The 18,794-nt window shown below is 40.4% G+C and overlaps 1 protein-coding gene across 2 annotated transcripts in view; it reads right to left on the bottom strand.

Annotated features, from left to right (window-relative positions):
* Window positions 1-5,908: 5,908 nt before the first annotated feature.
* The window catches only part of SRI (sorcin), a 22,805-nt gene continuing 9,919 nt past the window's right edge, over window positions 5,909-18,794 (bottom strand). The window contains exons 2-8 of one of the 2 annotated variants that reach the window (XM_010855349.1): window positions 18,009-18,092; window positions 15,918-15,987; window positions 10,533-10,576; window positions 9,575-9,722; window positions 9,223-9,336; window positions 7,948-8,006; window positions 5,909-6,287 (exon numbers count right to left, since the gene is read on the bottom strand). In XM_010855349.1, the coding sequence (XP_010853651.1) occupies window positions 6,261-6,287; window positions 7,948-8,006; window positions 9,223-9,336; window positions 9,575-9,722; window positions 10,533-10,576; window positions 15,918-15,987; window positions 18,009-18,092 (546 nt within the window). In that variant the 3' untranslated portion in view covers window positions 5,909-6,260. Of the gene's footprint in view, window positions 6,288-7,947; window positions 8,007-9,222; window positions 9,337-9,574; window positions 9,723-10,532; window positions 10,577-15,917; window positions 15,988-18,008; window positions 18,095-18,794 lie in introns of both variants that reach the window. The other variant, XM_010855350.1, reaches the window with a different exon arrangement.

The raw sequence follows: 18,794 nt of genomic DNA, 5'->3' as shown, positions 1-18,794 counted from the left end.
TTCCAGCATGCCTGCAGAGGCAGAACAAACAAGGATAGAGTGGGGTCTTAGAATTCGGGTATTTCTGCTTGTCAGCTTGTCAGAGTACACCAAATGGAGCATCTTCTGGTTCAGTTTATAAGGAGAAAACAGTCAGAAATGGAACAAAAAGCTGCCCAGTATTTTTGTCCTTTTTATCCAGAATCTGACAAACCATAAGCATTCTCACTGTGGGTTTGCGAGATGCTTCCAGACCCTTTCTACTTCCAAAGTCACTCCCTGTTGAGTAGCTGTCAGACCTTTTCTCCTGACTAGGAACCTTCACTGTCGTGGAGGTAAGTCCCTCTGCCTGGACTGGCACTCGTGGAACCACTGGGGGCACAGAATCGGGAGAGAGGCACGTTTAGCCTTCCGTTGGCATCTGGGCATGGACTGTGCAACTTGGGGTGTCACCAAGAAATTGGTTCTCAGGGTGTGCTTCAGGCTGGAGGGCAGGTGAGAGACAGCGAGCCTTGGGAGGTTATGGGGCAGTTAGCCCTGGGAAGGAGCAGGATGGAGAGCTTCAGGGAGAGCTCAGAAGAGCACAAGTTGGCCACTGCTGGTGTGTACTGTGTGATTAGGGCAGATCTGTGTGCTTGGTAGTTTTACTGACATTGGCTGTGTAGTCCTCATTGTCCACTCACAATGGGCCAGTGACTGGTGTGGCATGTCCCTGTTCCATTTTTCATAGAACCTGAATGGATCTGGAGGTGCTTAAAGGCTGCAGGAGTTTGGCTTAAGGACATCATCATTTCATATTTTGGTATCCCTCAAATCAAAACCAGAGAAAAAGTGTTTTTTTTTTTTTTACAAAAAGGCATACAATGAGACTACCAAATGTTAAGATAATGTGCTTACAAAACCATCAATACTTTTTGAATTTATGAGTTTATGAAGAAAAGGGCGTTTTCCTCTCAAGTTGAAAATACATATGCATATAATACCAATCTATATTTACTTTAGGGCTTAGCTTTTTCTCTTATGAAGTTTCGGATGTGGATTTGTGTTTTGATGATCAAGCCCTTAAAAATGCAAATAGCCCCCAAATCTTTAAATACAGCGGTGCTATGTTATACCAGATGACACAATACAGAAAGTGCTGATAGAAATTAATACATTGATTCAGTGATAATACAAGAGTCCTTGCTAAATTATACACTTGTATCACTGCCTGATGAGAAACCCCACTTTTCCTTTTTAATCCAGCACAAAATCAAACTGTGATTCTTTAGCTAGTCTTTTTAATGGGAAAAAATAACCCAACATCTTTGTTTTGTATGAAAGACAATTTTTTTTTAACACTAACTTCAAAAGTGCTTAGCAAATGTTAATTCAGAATAATAAGCATGTGCTCCTTTTTTTAACTTGGTGGAAGACTTGCCCCTCCAATTTAGCATCACAAAAATACAACTCCCTTTAGAAACAGCTTTTTTACCTAAACATAGCAGTTATATGTTAGCCAGTGTAGGTCTGCACTAGTGTTTTCCACATCTGTCATCTTGGAGGGGTAATGTCCCATCTACAGGAAGTGGAAGCCACTTAATGGGAAAGTGTTAATGGCAGCACAGTTTCGCTTTCGGTAATCAGATAATTAGGTGTATATAGTTTGGCTTCATTTTAACGTTCTGTTCTCTCTGCTACCCTGCACTTCGGGTTCTTAAGCTACTTTAAACGTTACTGCTGGGTTTTGGCAAACAGCAACTGAAATATATGGCAACTGCTTTCCAGATCAAGTGTGATTTGTTTCATGGCTGTTCAAGTTATAAAGTTGTTTTACTGTAGGTAAATAAAATCTTGCTGTTTTTATAGGTCACTGTAACTTAAGATTCAGATTTCTGGCACAATTTTATTAGTATTCACTTCTGAAGCTAATAAGGTACCACGGTTTTCTATGTTATTCTCATTGTAACATCAATAAAGTGACTTTCAATAAAAGATTTATGTTATTTTGATGATGACTCCCTTTAATCCTGTTTTTCTCCCAGTCACTGTTTCTCTTGCAGAAGCTTTGTTGGGATACTTTTGGCGGTTCTTTTCTGTTTCATGGTGTCCTCGAATAGACCATCTGCCTGGGGAGAAATACCATGATCCCTTAGTGGAGTCTGAATGGTTACTTTGTTGGGCAATTATCCCAGCTGGATGACAGATGGAGTCTTCTCTATTTATCCTCCTGCCTTATTTCAGGAACACTTTCTCCCTCAGCCTAGTAAGGATCCATTTACTGTATTCTGTGCTAGAGCCCGGGCAGTGATGCTTATTTAACGAGCTCACTTGTGTCAGACTGCATCCTGGGTGGGTTCAGTTAAGGTGCAGGAATTCACTGCCTAGAAGAGTCTTCCACCAGCCTTTCATAGTCTCTTGAGCAGCCCTTCACGCACCAGTCTCTACCCTGGCAGTTGCAGTTTCCTTGCCTTCAGCTCCTAGTCTGTGGGGGGAAAAGCAGTTATAAGTAGTCAAAGTGCTGTTTTGTTTTTTAAATGCTTTTAATTGGAGGATAATTGCTTTACAATGTTGTGTTGGTTTCTGCTGTACAGCAACATGAATCAGCTATAAATATACATTTATTCCCTTCCTTTCATCCCACCCCACAAAGTACTGTTTTAATGTGATAAAACCAGAAGTCATTGACTAAGTGTTTGTATATTTATTATGAGACTAAAAAAAGGTATGGTGACTGCATATAGCCCCATTTATTTCACTTAAATATTTTGTTGTTCAGTCGTGTCTGATTCTTTGCGACCCTATGGTCTGCAGCACACCAGGCTTCCCTGTCCTTCACTATCTCTGGAGTTTGCACAAATTCATGTCCATAAATATTTTAGGCATATAATAATCCATTAAGATAAACATGGAAACAGTAACACACTCAGCCAAGCAAAGTCTAGCTCAGAGATAGCAGAGGTTTTTGCTCACATGTCATGTCATGGACTGATGGCACCGCCCGGAACATCACACTAAAGTGGAGCCTAGACTCTTCTTTGGCTCAGCAGGAGTGAAAGCTGTGATTAATGAAATGTGACTGCTGTGGTGCAAATCTATGCCAGCTGTCGCCAGGGACGAACAGGGCTCCTGCAGCCACATTGGTGTGCAAGTGCTCAGAAAGAGCTGTAAGTACTCAATCATCACAAATCTCTTGATACACCAGGATAAAGCTCTCATCTCCAATATTAAATCTTGGGGTGATTTTAGAAACTTAATCAATTCTCCATATGAGTGAAGTATTCAAGTTTGAGCTCACAGCCTCATTATGCTCCAACTAGATGCTCTAAGAAAAATAGGCTAAAAACAGTTTTGAAGAAGGCAGCGAGGCTGCACTGGATGTGTGGATCTAATGAGTGAAACAGAACCCTACATAAAACAGAAATAAGGCAACACAGGATTGACTTGTAATGAAGAGTGTGGCTTTAACTGTAGGACTAGAATAGATACATCAAATTTGTCAAGGGGAAGGAAACTTTCTGTGGGACATACTGAAGACCAGGCTGTATGCTTTCAAAAGGAAGTTAGAAGTGGAGGAGATAAGGAGACTTGCTCTATCAGTAATTTAAAACTGAATTGAGTATTCCAGAGAGACACAGTTTTATAATACTTTAGGTCTTACCCCAAAGCAGACTCAGAACCATGACTGATGCAGCACACCCCGGGACCTACCAAAGCAGGATGGTTCAAATCTGGTACATGGCCTCTGGAGAGAAAGGGCCTTCTTCATTACCACCTCAGTCACCTAGAAAATGACCACTGCCTTAAACCAGGATTTCCAGAGGATCCCGATGAGTGTGAAGCAAACAGGCGCTGGGACTCTGAAGGTGAGTTCCCTGCCTTCCGGGCCTCCATCCATTCTTTTCTAGACAGCTCAGGCTCAGCCAGGCTTTGTGACCTTACAGCTTACAGTACATCTGGAATGAAACCTAGGTTCCCCATGAAATTAGTATAAAGCAGGCTGACTATTCTGAGATGTAGCCTGGGTGTGATTACATGACAGAAATACATAAGTTAGAGTTTAATAGATATTTGTTAAATGTGTTTATATATATATATAGAGAGAGAGAGCACGGTATGTGAAAAAGTAATTAGTGGGATGAGGCTAATGATGATTAGAAAATCTTTTATTTTTTCATCCATTGACAATTGATCATCTGAATGGTAATTCTCTAAACTGAGAGCTGAACTGCTGGCAGGGAGACTAACTTGTTTTGTCTGTTAGACTCTTGCTAAAAAGAATAAACTAGTCCACCTTTAAATTTAAGAAACACAAAGGTTTTGATGCTTATTATGCCAACACTTTTTCACATTCATTTCATATTCAACTACTTCATGAGGTAAGTACTACATTGTTTCCAAAAATGGGGAAATTAAGGCTCTGAGATGATCGAAAATGATCAAACCACCTATCTAGTAAGAGGCATAGCCAGCATTAGAATTCAGATCTTACTTAAAAGCACATGACTTAAAATTAAAAAAAAAAAGTTTACTATTAATATAAATGTAATATCAATACTTGCTGCTGCTGCTAAGTCGCTTCAGTCATGTCTGACTCTATGCGACCCCATAGACGGCAGACCAACAGGCTCCCCCATCCCTGGGATTCTCCAGGCCAGAACACTGGAGTGGGTTGCCATTTCCTTCTCCAATGCATGAAAGGGAAAAGTGAAAGTGAAGTTGCTCAGCCATATCGGACTCTTAGAGACCCCATGGACTGCAGCCTACCAGGCTCCTCCGTCCATGGGACTTCCCAGGCAAGAGTACTGGAGTGGGGTGCCATTGCCTTAATATTTGGAAAAGTAGTAGGAAGAAGGAAAATGAACTCATGATTCTGATTTCCAGGGGAAGTCACATCAACATTTTCGTATACTCTTTCCAGTCTTTCTAATGTGTGAATTGTTAAATATGTGTGAACACATGGCGTATCAAAATAGATGTATCACTGTTTTAAAAATTAGCATCTTCTGATTGTAAAAGCTAAGTGCACGCATTATAGAAAATCTGGAAAATACTGACATGCACTAAAGAACTCAAGTCACCTACAATCCCATTAGCCAAAAAATCCCCACAATATTTTCATATATTCTTTTAGTCTTTTTCTATCAATTTTTTTAACATAGTTAAATATGTGGCTCATAATATACAAGATTTTTAACTATAGTTACGGGCTTCCCTGGTAGCTCAGCTGGTAAAGAATCTGCCTGAAGTGCAGAAGACCCTGGATTGATTCCTGGGTTGGGAAGATCCCCTGGAGAAGGGATGGGCTACCCACTCCAGTGTTCTTGGGCTTCTCTGGTGGCTCAAACAGTAAAGAATCTGCCTGCAAAGGGGGAGACCCACGTTCGATCCCTGGGTTGGGAAGATCCCCTGGAGGAGGGCATGGCAACCCACTCCAGGATTCTTGTCTGGAGAATCCCCATGGACAGAGGAGCCTGGTGGGCTGCAGTCCATGGGGTTGCAGAGTTGGACATGACTGAGCGACCAAGTACAGTACAGAACACAGGTCTGCATGGATAATGACAAGGCGGAGGTTAGTGACAGATAGTATTTGCCACTTACATTATTCAACAGGGTTTTTTTGGCCACATGGCTTGGTTTCCAACCAGGAGTTGAACCTGTGCCCCCTTCAGTGGAATCATGGAGTCCTAACCCTGATTAGGACTTTTCCTAGCCAGGATATTCCCTTCAACAGCTTTTTAAGTGTGTCTATTCATAGAGCCATCAAAGTATCTATAATCCTTAAAGCCTGTGTTAAGTTTCTACCAAGGAGAATCCTGATATGGATCACCAGGTTTTTTGTGGGTTTTTTTTGGTATCCAAGTGGGTCTAAACCATTTACATAAGAATACTCCACGTATAAAGCTTTCACTCTGATGTAAAAGCCCTTCTAAAAAAGGGGAGACAACAGTTGTAGTCTGATGAAAAGGTTTTAGTATCTTACAATGAAAAATACATCATGTGCCTTAAACAACTGGCACACCTGAATTTACATAAAAGAGGCTTAACAAGAAAATGAGGCTTGACTGACAGTGGCTCAAGGAAGTTCTAAATGGTGTTTAACAGACTGGATCTTATGATAGTATCATCTCAAAGCATTTATTATCAAAACAAAAACTTCAGTTATACATAAAGTAATAAACCTTTACAAGAGCTGTTAAGGAAAAGTGGCTGTGTAAGTCTGCACACAATTGCTGAGGGCAAAGAGCAAAAGGAGAACTCCAGTCGGAATGTGGATTATGTTCATACAGCTTGCTCCTGATTTAAACACTCATGACACATTGGATGAACTGCAAGAGAGAAACCAGTGTTACACTGCAGACCCCAGAACATGGAATACACCCCTGCTTATTTTTACGCAGCTTCCATTTTCGTACTCATTTAAACTGTGAGTTAAAAAAAAATAGTTTTAAAAATAAGAGTAAATGATGGATGGAAAGGTTCATTTCTTGAAGCACCCTGATATAAAATCCAGAGGGTTTCCTCACATCAAACCTTCTTATAGGAAGCTGATGCTACCTTAATGCATAAAGAATTATTTAAATTCCAAATTAATATCTCACTCTAAATGTGATCATGATCAAAGGCACCTACTCACAATATAAATAACAGTGGAATTTATACTGTTCTGGCCCATGGGAACTTCAGAGCTGCAGTCTCACCCCACTATTCTACCAGACTGCCTTTAAAATAGTTTATTCCTTTAAAATCTGCTGAATTAAAATATTCGTGTGTGTCAGTATATGGACAGAAACTGTTCAGAAAAGCGTGACAAAAACAGAATCTCTGGTCCTTCTCCAGTAATTCAGAAACCTGAGTGTGCAAGCACCAGTTCTTTGCTGTGAAGTTTGCTTCACTATCAAACACACAGCAATAATTTCTGCTCCTGTTCTCAGTTTTCTTTGGCTTTCTTCCCCCACCAGCGAGGCCCTAGACACTGCTAATTCCTACAGCATTCCTGCAAGGACCAGCTGACGCTCCCTCTTTCAGGGAAAAGGGAACTTGGTCAGGACATTCAGATAGACGTCCTTTAAGTGGCCCCGCGAGAGGCCGTAGCCTGTGCACTTTCCACCCCACAGGCTGCCTCTCCATCCTTGGAAATAAAGCGGGACTGTTACCTGAGAAGTTAATGCACACTGAGGGAATACACCTTTAAGCAAAAGAAGTAAATATATTTATGCAACAGCCTTTTAAAAGTGTACTCGTAACTGCAGCTGCTGCTAAACCGAAAATATGTGCATGTTCGTATTTTGAAATGGAGAAACCTTTTAGTTATCACAGTGATGTCCATTCTAAAAGTGGTTTATCAATGGCTGAACAAAAACTGGAGATGCACCCAAACATCTCCCCACCTGTGCTGTGTCTATCCAACCAAGGCCAACAAAGATAGCACGTGGTTATGCTCACACTGGTTATGTGTCTGTATCCTGACGCATTTAGTGTGGCTGTACAGTAAATACAGTTTTAAATTATGACTTAAGTTTGTGCCTTTTGTCCTCAATGAAGAACACAAATGTGCCAAGTGCAGCTTCGATCCATGCAAGTTATTTCTCAATGACAGAGGTGATTTATGTAAAGGAGACAAAAGTAGATGTAACATCTGCGTGGTGGTGTTTTTCAAGGACATTTCTTATTGAAATCTCACAACAGTCTAGTGAAGACAGCATTATTATTCTTTCCTCAAATAGTCTCTGAGCAATGAAAAACCTGCCTAAGTGATCCAGCCAATCAGTGAGAAAAGCTGGGCCTTGACCTCGGTTGTTTAATGCAACAAACAGTGGTCAATGGATAAGACAAATAAATGACATTAATAAATTTTGGATGGTGACTCCTGATCATGTAAGCCTTAACTGCTCTGGGATCCTTAAGATGCTCTAAAGAGCCAGCTTCAAAGGGATGCCCAATTGCTGTACATCTCTTTTACTCAGTTACGAATTTACTCAGACTTACATCATCATATGGGAAATTCACTACACCTTGCTGAGCAGTATCCCGTCTTCGAAAGCTGTCTGTAAAACCCAACAGTAAAATTTATTAGCTTTTTTAGAACATCTGAAATCATAATAGTTAATTGTTAGCACTGAGTTTCAAATGTAGTAACAAATTGTATAACCAACCAACAGAGACAAAAGGCCAAAGCAAAGAAGTCAACTGTAGCAATATGAATAAATTTAATATGCAGCCAAGTAACACAGCAAGCAGAAGTTGGCCAACTGTCTTTCCCAACCTGGAGTTGGAAGAAAAGGCCTTATCCCAAAGTCAGTAAAAGCTGCACAACTTCTGAGGCCATTCCTTAATTGTGATGGAAGTACAGAATTTCAGACTTTTTAACAAAGATATGTTAAGAAACAGATGCTTCTCCAGTGGCTCAGCCATAACCACCTGCAATGCAGGAGACGCAGGTTTGATTCCCGGGTAGGGAAGAACCCCTGGAGGAGGGAATGGCAACCCACTCCAGTTTTCTTGCCTGGAGAATCCCACGGACAGAGAAGCCTAGTAGACTACAGTCCATAGTGTCACAAAGAGTTAGACATGACTGAGTGCACACACACAGATGGATGGTGTCCTTAATATGACAAACAGCTGTGATCAAGTACTCCATCCATTTGAGCTTTGTCCTACTAAATGAAAAGGATTTACTTAGAAAAAAAAAGAATCTGGCCTCAAATTTGTCAGGATGCAAAAAAATTATAAAACCATACATTAAAAAGGGTAAAAAAACTAAAGAAAGGAATGGAACAGGAAAAAACATACAAAGGAAAGAAAAAGAGAGAGAAAAGTAGAGATTACTGATACAGCCTCATTTGAGAAGGACATCTGAAACACAGACCACCACTTTAAATTACTCTCCAACAGGAGGAATTAGGACGGAGGGCTACTGCTTTTTTCAAGTAGTTCACGTTCTAGGGAGAAATCACAGAATACTGCTCATACTCTAACCAAAAATTTACCAATTAGTTTGGTACACTTATGTTATAGAACACTAAAGTAAAGTTTAGTTAGGATTTCTTTCTTCCCTCCTGAGCCGCTCAGCTCTCCAGGTCTTAGTTCTCTGACCAAGGCTTAAACCCAGGTCCTGGCAGTAAAAGCATCGTCCTAACCACTGGACTGCCAGGGAATTTAGTTAGGATCATTTTAACAGCAGGTTACTTAATATGTGGGAAAAATTTCTGAGGAAACAGAATTATTTGCCAGGCCTGCTAATAGCAATCTCAAAGCACACACCTGTTAGAGCTCGCAGCTTGACGCAACAGGCGATGTAATCATCAAAGGTGATCTTTCCATTGGTACTGTATCGTTTTGCAATTGAATTCACAGCCTGGGGACTCAACCTAAATCCTGAAAGGAAGAAAAAGCATCCAGCAAAAAAAGAAAAAGAAAAAAAATTCCAATTTCAAGGATTAAAAGAAAAACATTAAAAATAATTTTAAGCCCAATTTTTTAGGAGAGGGCTCATTTAAATTATGGATAGGTGCTATTTCTAAAAATAGAAACATAGTACTTAGTTTTATAAATTAAACAAAAAAACAAAACCAAAAAACTACTAGTGAACAGAGATGGAATCAGTCATACCCACCCATTGTTGTCAGGGCCTTCTGCAATTCTTGGGGATCCACTGTTCCACTCCTATCACTGTCGAAACTGATAAAGTGTTGTCTCCAGCCATTCAGTACAGCCCAGAGTTCTTTAAATTCATTGAAACCCATTGTGCCTGACATGTCTCTCTGAACTGTAATCAAGGACTAGAGCATCTTTATTTTGCAACATTTTCTAATGATTAAATCAAAGATCAAGGATAAGGGGATTTAATGTTCTTTCTGCTGAAAAAAAAAAGTACATTCTTTTAGGCATGACAGGACAAAAAGATACTCTTTTTGTATATATTTTATTTTTATGATATAAAAATAAAGGCCTATGGAGAAAAAGCTCTGAGTACGTATTTTCCGTGAGGGAAAGAGATCATCTATACGAATGACTACAAGGAAATTAAAAGGCCATTGTGAGCTACCGGTAACAACCAAAGTGGTCTGCACTTTCCAGGTGGTCCAGGCTATGCTGCTTACCCTTCTGTCCAGGGTCCTCTTTAGCCCTGATATTCCCAAGGCAAGGCCTCCCAGACCCACTGTTTTCACTTTTGGAAAATGAGGTGGGATGAAGGCACCATACCATCAGCAGTAACTAAACTAGTCCAACAACCGTGATCTGAAAAATCCCACTGCTTGAAGGTCAGTGTGACTCATGCAGGGTAATCGATGTCACAGCAAAAAAGCTGCCTTGACTGCTCTGGTTTCTATACTTGTTTATGATGCTTCCTCAAATTCTTAAATAACAAATGTTCTGCTTATTAAACTTCCTTCCTTTTGCACACCAAGTGACGTCTTAAAAGCTAATGATTTTGGAAAACTTTTCTGTGGTCATTTTTCACTTTGTGTTTACTGAATATTAGTTCTTAGACAAATTCCTTCATAGGTTTTTTTTTTTTTTTTTTTAATTCAGAAAAAAATACTCTAGACTGCCATCAAGGTAAAGGATACATCCAGCATTGAAACCATAAGCCGGCAAGTCTCCAGGTTAAAAGCTGTTAAATCAAGAAAAGCACATACATATTAATATGATTTCAAAAATTCACATTATGTTGGATACATTCAAAGTAATAGGAATGTGATTATTTATACACTTTTATTCTTACATGCTGCTCAATTTATGTAAAACTAAATTCATGGAGCTTTGAAGTAGGCTTATTTTCTAGATAGAACTTCCAGAACCCAAATTTGATTTTAAAAAATTTAATAGAAATCTTTTTTTAAAAAAAAGTATGGCCTAGGAGGGAGGAGGGTTCAGGATGGGGAGCACATGTATACCTGTGATGGATTCATTTTGAGATTTGGCAAAACTAATACAATTATGTAAAGTTTAAAAATAAAATAAAATTAAAAAAAAAAAGTATGGCCTAGTACTGTTAATATTTTTAGGTGTGATTCATGGCTTTTAAGTTGGGGGATAAAAGTGTTCTTATCTTTAAGAAAAATATGCACTGAAGTTATCAGTAGGTAGAATAATGTTAAGAGATCTGGAATCTGCTTTAAAAGAAAATGGGTAGGTTTATAGATAAAACAAGAAGAGCAACACATCGATAACTGTTGATGCTGACGGATGGGTATGGAGGAGTTCACTGTATAATTATCTGTATTTTTGCACGCTGCTGCTGCATCACTTCAGTCGTGTCCGACTCTGTGCGACCCCATAGACAGCAGCCCGCCAGGGTCCCCCGTCTCTGGGATTCTCCAGGCAAGAACACTGGAGTGGGTTGCCATTTCCTTCTCCAATGCATGAAAGTGAAAAGTGAAAGTGAAGTTGCTCAGCCGTGTCCGACTCTTAGCGACCCCATGGACTGCAGCCTACCAGGCTCTTCCGTCCATGGGATTTTCCAGGCAAAAGTACTGGAGTGGGGTGCCATTGCCTTCTCTGAGGCTTACAGTTTCCTATAACATAGTTTATAAAAGGTATTAAACTCTTTTTCGCCTTTGAAACTGTTATATAGTGAGTTCAATCCACCATAATGAACCACAATGTATTATATCCACCACGGTGAATGGGTGGATCCAGTTGCTTTGTTCCTACGCACAGTTGACTTTAGTTGGTTTTGCTAGCTCTGTGTAGATCATTTGTTTCTCTTTCTTTTCCCTTTAATGTCAGACATTGAATGGTCACCTCCTCCCCCAAATTGCCTATGGCCTCTTTTTATAGACAATAAATATGCTTGCTAGAATTGTGAGTCAAAGGAGAGCATTCTGGGCTAAGACCGGATGACCCACTCAGTGAAAGCCATTGTTCAGAAGCCTTTTCAGTTTACTCAGGGCTCAAGGGTGATCTGAGGGTATTTCCACGCCTCACTTAGACAACCAAACTAGAACACACTTGTTGGTTTATGGCCTAATAGTACTCTACCTGAGTAGCAACAAATTAAAAACAAAGAATTCCTTCCATCTTACCAAGACTGAGGGAGTAGTTTTAGGTACAAAGAAGCTGTAAATCTAGGAGAAGGAAGGGACAAGGCTCATGTGGGCAAGGCCAGCATGAATTCCACAAGGCTGTTGACATGTACACAGAGTTAACATTATTTACCGCTATTACCAGCTTCATTTGAATCTTTAACCAAAGTGAACTTAAAACACTAGGCTAACTCTTATTGCTGTAATGTTTCCAAATGTTACAAACTATAGGTTTCCTACTTTTAATAGATTCATGTGTTTGGCATAGCTTAGAACCCTGAAACAAAAGGTTGGAGACTGTTTCTGTTTTGGTCCCTTAATCTCCATCTGATCCACAGAGATAATTCTTGGAGGTGAGAAAAGGCAGCACTTTTTTTTAACACTTTAAAAAGAGTTGCTTGATTCTTTGTTGTGTTTTTAAGTTGTGTGGAGGTATGAAGTCTCTCTAGTCTAGACCAGAGGTTTTCAATCCTGAGCACTTACAAGAATCACCCAAAAGCTTTAAAAGACCCTGATATCTGGGCTATACTACAGAACAATAATTATTAATTTTTTAGCTTTACTAAGATATGATTGGCATACAACATTGTGTAAGTTTAAGGTGTACAATGTAATGGTTTGATGAATGTATATAATGACTGTAAGGTTAATTACCATATGTATCACCTCACATAGCTACCTTTGATGCATGTGGTGAGAACTTTTAAGATCTACTCTCTTAACAACTTTTGTTAAAGTATAGTCAGCATCACCACAGAACGATTAGATCAGAATCTGACCATGGGAATCAGGCATTAGTTTAAATGGACACTTCTGATTTACACTGATAATGAGAAGTAATGTATAATCCCTTAGGTAAATACCAATCTTTCTTAAGTCAAAATACAAATAAGGATATATATGTATTTTTTTTTTTTCCATTTTAGGAAGTCTCCCATACTCATTAATTCATCAAATGCCTATTAAGTACTCCTGGTGTGCAGGGCTCAGGATACCAGGGACACTGGAGATAACAACTGTGAAACTGGATCCTGCCCTGGCTGACCGTTTGAAGTCTTGTGCACAGGGTGGTGGTGGTTTAGTCGCTAAGTCATGTCCAACTCTTGCCACCGCATGAACTGTAGCCTGCCAGGGTCCTCTGTCCATGGGATTCTCCAGACAAGAATACTGGAGTGGGCTGCCATTTCCTACAGGGTAGAAGAGGGTAAGCCATAATGGAGACACCAAAAACTACCAGATCTTGAAGTGTGAGAGGCTCCTTCATGTTGAAAGAAAGACTTGATAGAAGAGGTAACATTTAAGCCAAGTTGTGAATGACAGGAAAGATTTGGGATATCTGGAGACAGTCATGTAAAGCCGGGGACCTGCACAAGCAAGGAAAGAAGCGGTGAAGTCCAGACAGGCAAAGAAGCGGGGAGAAAGTGTTGGGGGTGCTGGGCATCGGGGACTGAATTCCTAGTAAGCTGTCTAACTTCTGTTTTATATGGGCACCATGGAGCTACTCAGGATTTTTAAGAGGAAGAGAGTGACAGGTTAGAGTTCTTTGTTAGAACAGAAATCTGGTCTGAGAAGGGAGGGACTGAGATGGGCAGAACAAAGGAGAAAATTCACTATTCTGGGCAGGCAGTTCTGATAAGTTAGAACACTGACATCTTATTAGTTTGGGTGAGAAGAACTCCTGTTCATTTCTCTTTTTTCTCCCGAAAGAGTTTTTACTAATGCTAATCCTATTTTAAATAATGCCAATTTAAATAATTTAAATAATGCTAAGCCTATTTTAAATAATTTCAAAGAGCAACTTCCCTCATCAACACCTCCTCTATGCGTGACTGCTCCCTCTTAACCTGGTTAGGATACCATGCACTGTGTGTGCTCAGTCGTGTTCTTCTCTTTGTGGCCTCGTGGACTGTAGCCTGCCAGGCTCCTCTGTCTATGGCATTTTCCAGGCAAGAAAAGAAGATGCCATAGGTTTTACTGTCTCCCACGTCCCCATCTGTGGTTTTTGGTTTGGAAGCTGGGTTGAAAAAGACCAATGGCTACATAACTTCTCCATTACAACACTCACTCTGACACTCACAAACAGGATGGTTTTGTGGGTTATTACAGTCTCATGGAGAAGGAAATGGCAACCCACTCCAGTATTCTTGCCTGGGAAATCGTATGGACACAGGAGCCTGGCGGGTTCAGTCCATAGGATCACAAAATGGTCAGACACGACTGAAGCAATGTAGAATGCAGGCACAGCCTTCATAACGAGATGACAACAAGCAGATTAATCACACAGTTCAGGTGATAGGTATGTCCTTTCGGTAACTCGGTGATCTAAGGTCATTACTAAATGTGGCTTTCTCAAAGGAAATTTCTAAAGGGACTGCTCTACAGGAATACACTGCCCACTTTGTTAGATTTTAAAACTGGCCACACCTCTTCCACCGAGCAGAAGTAGAGTAATAGTCTGTATTGTGACATAGCTAATTTGTGGAAACCCTGCTATTAGATCTCCTTTGTTCACCAGCCCCAACTGCTTGAGGTTAATAATTTAAATGTACTGCCTACAATAGTGTAAAAAAAAAAAACAATCCCTAATGGAGAAAAGGGCTTCTTTTGTGTAGGACCAGTAGGACCAGAGTAAATAACAGAAATCCAAAAGGTTTCTATTTTAATTCCCACAACTAGGAAATAGTGATTGGATACTAAATTCATAAAACAAAGGATAATAAAAATGGATATGCTGATAGTTTAAAAAAGAGAAACACATAGTAACTATGCCCTGTCAAACAGTCAAAAATGGCCACTACAGGTCCACAGGTGTGAATTCTAGTTTGTGGGTTTTTTGTTTGTTTGCTTGTCTGTTTTTTGGCCATGCTGAACGGCTTGTGGAATCTTATTTCCCCAAACAGGGATTGAACCTGGGTCTATCGCAGTGAAAGCCTGGATCCCTAATCACCAGACTGTCAGGAAATCCCCTAGTTCGAATGTTTTAATTCACAACTTACCAAGAAGTTGAGGCTTTAATTTGATATTCTGTCTCAATTAACAGCAGGCAAAGAAGGTGGTAGGTCATGCATATCAGCCAAGACGCTGTTCTATCATGGTAAAGATATGATTTGAAGGGAAGCATGTGGTATGTGTGGGATAATGAGAAGGCCCCTGCCAGGAATGAGCATTCTGGTAAGAGTTCCCTCTCTGCAGCTCGTGCAGAATTCAAAAGGAAGGAAGTGGGTATAAGCACAGGGGGAAGTCTATGAGGAACTAGGGGGCAGCGGGAAGAAGGACTAGTATAAAGAGTTTAGAAATTAGGAAGGGTACGTCTTACTTAGCCTGATGTAGAAAGAGCAAAGAGCTGGGAGATGTCAAGGTGAGCATTCATGCTGCCAGGAGCTGAGAGCAGGAGTGTGTAACTGGCTCCTTGAGGACTAGGGCTGGGGGACTGGGCACTTGTGAAAAGGGAGGGTAGGACCAACTACTCAGAACTAGGGATGCAGAACAGGTCACCCTGGGACCAGGTGCCAAGCACTGGCCACCGAAAGCCCTAAGTGACACCACGTTCGAGCCAGAATAAGCTCCTGGCAAATAGGGAGCAGCAAATGTTAGCTCCTATCATTAATGACACCTGACCTGGAGGATTTCATTTCAGCACCTTACCTCATTTTCTGAGGAGGAGGCCACATGTCTTATTGGTTTGAATGGTTCCAGACACCCGGAACCCAGATCCAAGACACCCACTAAACTGGTGGGTAGTGTGGGATGATTCAGTAAGAACTATCTTCAAACGAGCATTTTGAAATACAAAAGAAATAAATCCAGCTTCTGAAATTCTTAACTTTGCCATTTCAGAAACTCTCAGATTTCTTGAAGGCTTTAATAATCACAAGTGACATCTGAAACACAAGAGATTTCCGAGACACTTTGGGGCTGCTAACTCACGTTTGTATCCTCCAGCAATGCCCGACTGTGTCAGGCATCTTTGCAGTTCATCAGCATCTATTTGTCCATCCTTTTGGAAAAAAAAAAAAAAAAAAACAGGAAAAGGATTTACAGGAGTGACTTGTACCTTCCAGTTCTTTGTTTACATTCAGCATTCAGTATACCATTAATAATAAAGAAAATGAATATTATCACGCATGAGACTTTAAATAGATGCCTTTCAAAAGTAGGCATTCTTTTTCTTCACTCTACTTCCCCAAACAATAAGTTACAGAAAGAAAGGAAACTGTTCAAGGTTCTCCCACAAATGGATAATTAAGGACATATACCAAAAATACCTTTCTTAGTACCTAGGTAAAGTGGGTATTCAATTTCAGGCTTTATTTGCAACAATCATTACATAAGAATTACCAAGTCTGAAAGCTGCTTACACCTATGCTTTGGTATTACCAATATCTTTTTGTCATTTCCTATAGATTCCTGAATTAGACTTGGCATAACTTCTAAAGTATAAGGTTACTCTTCTTAATAAAACAGTAAGATGAATTCAGTGAGACATATTTTTAAACATATGAATACAACTAGCTCCTATCCTTAACTACTCTCACTCTGAACTAGGAAACTGCCAAAGTAAGCAATTTAAAATACAATTATTTATGTATTTCATTAGAAGTTCTATTACTTGTCCTAGCGCTTTTTTTTTCTGTTGAGGGGGTGGAGGGCTGGGTACAGAGATGACATCAGTAAATGAAAAGTTTGGTTCCCACAAAAAGCAGCCTCTGTGATCGCCTTTGCTTAGAATATGATGAATGTTTTTTCAGATCACAATTATACCTGGAAGACAAGTTCTCCATGCCTATTCACTGGCTGACCTAGGTCAGAACTAGAAACACGTTAAAGATTTTAAATCCTCAAGTTCATGACTATTATACAATCTAGATGACACGCAGGATCAATAATGTGAAAGACGATGGACATGCTGCTGCAGACCAGGGCTGCTGAAAGCTAAGCAGCTGGGGTCACTTTCATGGCTCCTGGTACCAGCAATCTAAGAATGCAGAGACTTGAGCTTTGCCGTGTCTTGTGGTTTCAAAGATACTGATCACTAACAGGTGAAGCAGATACTTAAGGGGAAGCTCTTTCCGTTTTAGACTCAATTTTCCATTCAGTTTCTCAAACTGTATTTCTTCCAGTGCTGTTCTAAAAGGTGGTCACACGTTTTTATCCCATAATAGACTACAGGCATTTTCACATTAAGACTGTGCTATTTCTAGCTTTTGATTAAAAGAAAGCTAGGTTGAATTCATAAGCACAAACGTCCTCTTTGAACATGTTGGATTATAACAGCAGTATGGTATATACGGTGACCTGGTAGCTGAGGAAAAAGGCCTCCTCCAAGATGAACTACCACTTGTCACACAACTAGAATGTAAAGTGAAAGGTCTTGGGGTGTTGACCTTAATTCTCTCTCTGGGTCAATAGATCACAACACCTAACAAGGACATGGAAGGGCTGACCTAGTAATAGCATCAAAGAAAAAATAAACTGACCACAAGATTAACTTCCTGATAGCAAGAAGAAAGTACCTTTCTTATTTTGAAGCTAGTGGGTTTTTACCTGAAGTACCCATTTTCTAAGGGGGTAATTAACAGTCAAACTCAATGCAAAGAAAATGTCCCTCAGAATCTGGCTACAGAATTACTGGTACTACATGATTCGACCTGGAATTTCTTCTCTGGAAATTCACTGTCTGGACCCTGACAATTCACAGTTCTAAAGACATCTTTCTACCTTACATATCTTCAAAGCATATTTATACTAGCTTATTGTGTTCAATCTGACCCTAATTCAATCACAAGTTTAGTTCTGAATTGAACATAAGCATGGGTCACACGTTGTCCGAGTTTGTTCTGAATATTCAAAAATAAATAACTGCCCATGAACTTCCTTCTCTCTCTCTCTCTCTTTTTTCTTGAGCAGAAGCAAAGGAATTCTTTTCCAGAGGAATAGTCGTGTTTCCGTGTGACTGTAACAAAGGTTAATACAAATGTACAATCTGAAATTCCTTTAATGTTAAAGGGAAGAGCTAACCTGTCCAGCTACAGCAGCAAAGTAACCATACAGCGGATCCTGAGTTTGTCCGGGAAACGCAGGCCCTCCGGGAGCCCCTCCGTACTGTAAGACAAGGAACAAACGCATCAATCCGATGACCAAGTTTTATTCTTTCACCATAGAGTGCCTTGTGCAAAGTCAGGTTCACTGTCAGTCGTTTGCTCCTCTCCCCCCCACCTCCCTTAACTCTCTACGTACAATCACTCCTCCCCTTTCGCCCATTCTCACCCCAGTTATAATTTAAAACCCGCAGCTAGGATCAAAATGAGCTGTCTTGACAATGACATCAGCATAAATGAAGTAACCTCTGCAAATCCCCATTAACCTGCAGTTTACTGAGATGAATGCAACCTGGCCATGCAACTTACCAGCAGGGCTCAGAATTGTCTTACATATTTTTTCCTAGCGTTTATGGTATTTTTAAAGCGTTCGGAGACAGGTGTAGCCTCGGGAGGGTGAGGTGTGTCACGGCTAGGGAATATTCTTTTTAGGAAACAGTTCCCAAAAGGATGCCCGTTCCAGACTCAGGGCCAGGCTGCCTTCCTCCCGGAAGTCTCTGACTCTAGCGGACTTTCCCTGACTTTCCCCGTTTTTCTCAATTTCGGAGAGAGAAGTGGATCGCAGGACCATTCTAGAGTAAAATGGCTGTTGCTCTTAGGGAAGGCGGAGCGGAAGGCAACACCCCAGTTGCACGATTTCACGCCGCGGATCCGGGAGGCACAGGGTGGGCTTCTTGGGTCAAACCTACGCGCGTCCCGGCCCCAA

The sequence above is a fragment of the Bison bison genome, unplaced genomic scaffold, assembly GCF_000754665.1.
Source record: "Bison bison bison isolate TAMUID 2011002044 unplaced genomic scaffold, Bison_UMD1.0 scf7180017864364, whole genome shotgun sequence".
In the NCBI taxonomy this organism is placed as follows: Eukaryota; Metazoa; Chordata; class Mammalia; order Artiodactyla; family Bovidae; genus Bison; species Bison bison.
The sequence above is the reverse complement of the archived record's forward strand: the minus strand, read 5'-3'. Positions and strand labels throughout refer to the sequence as shown.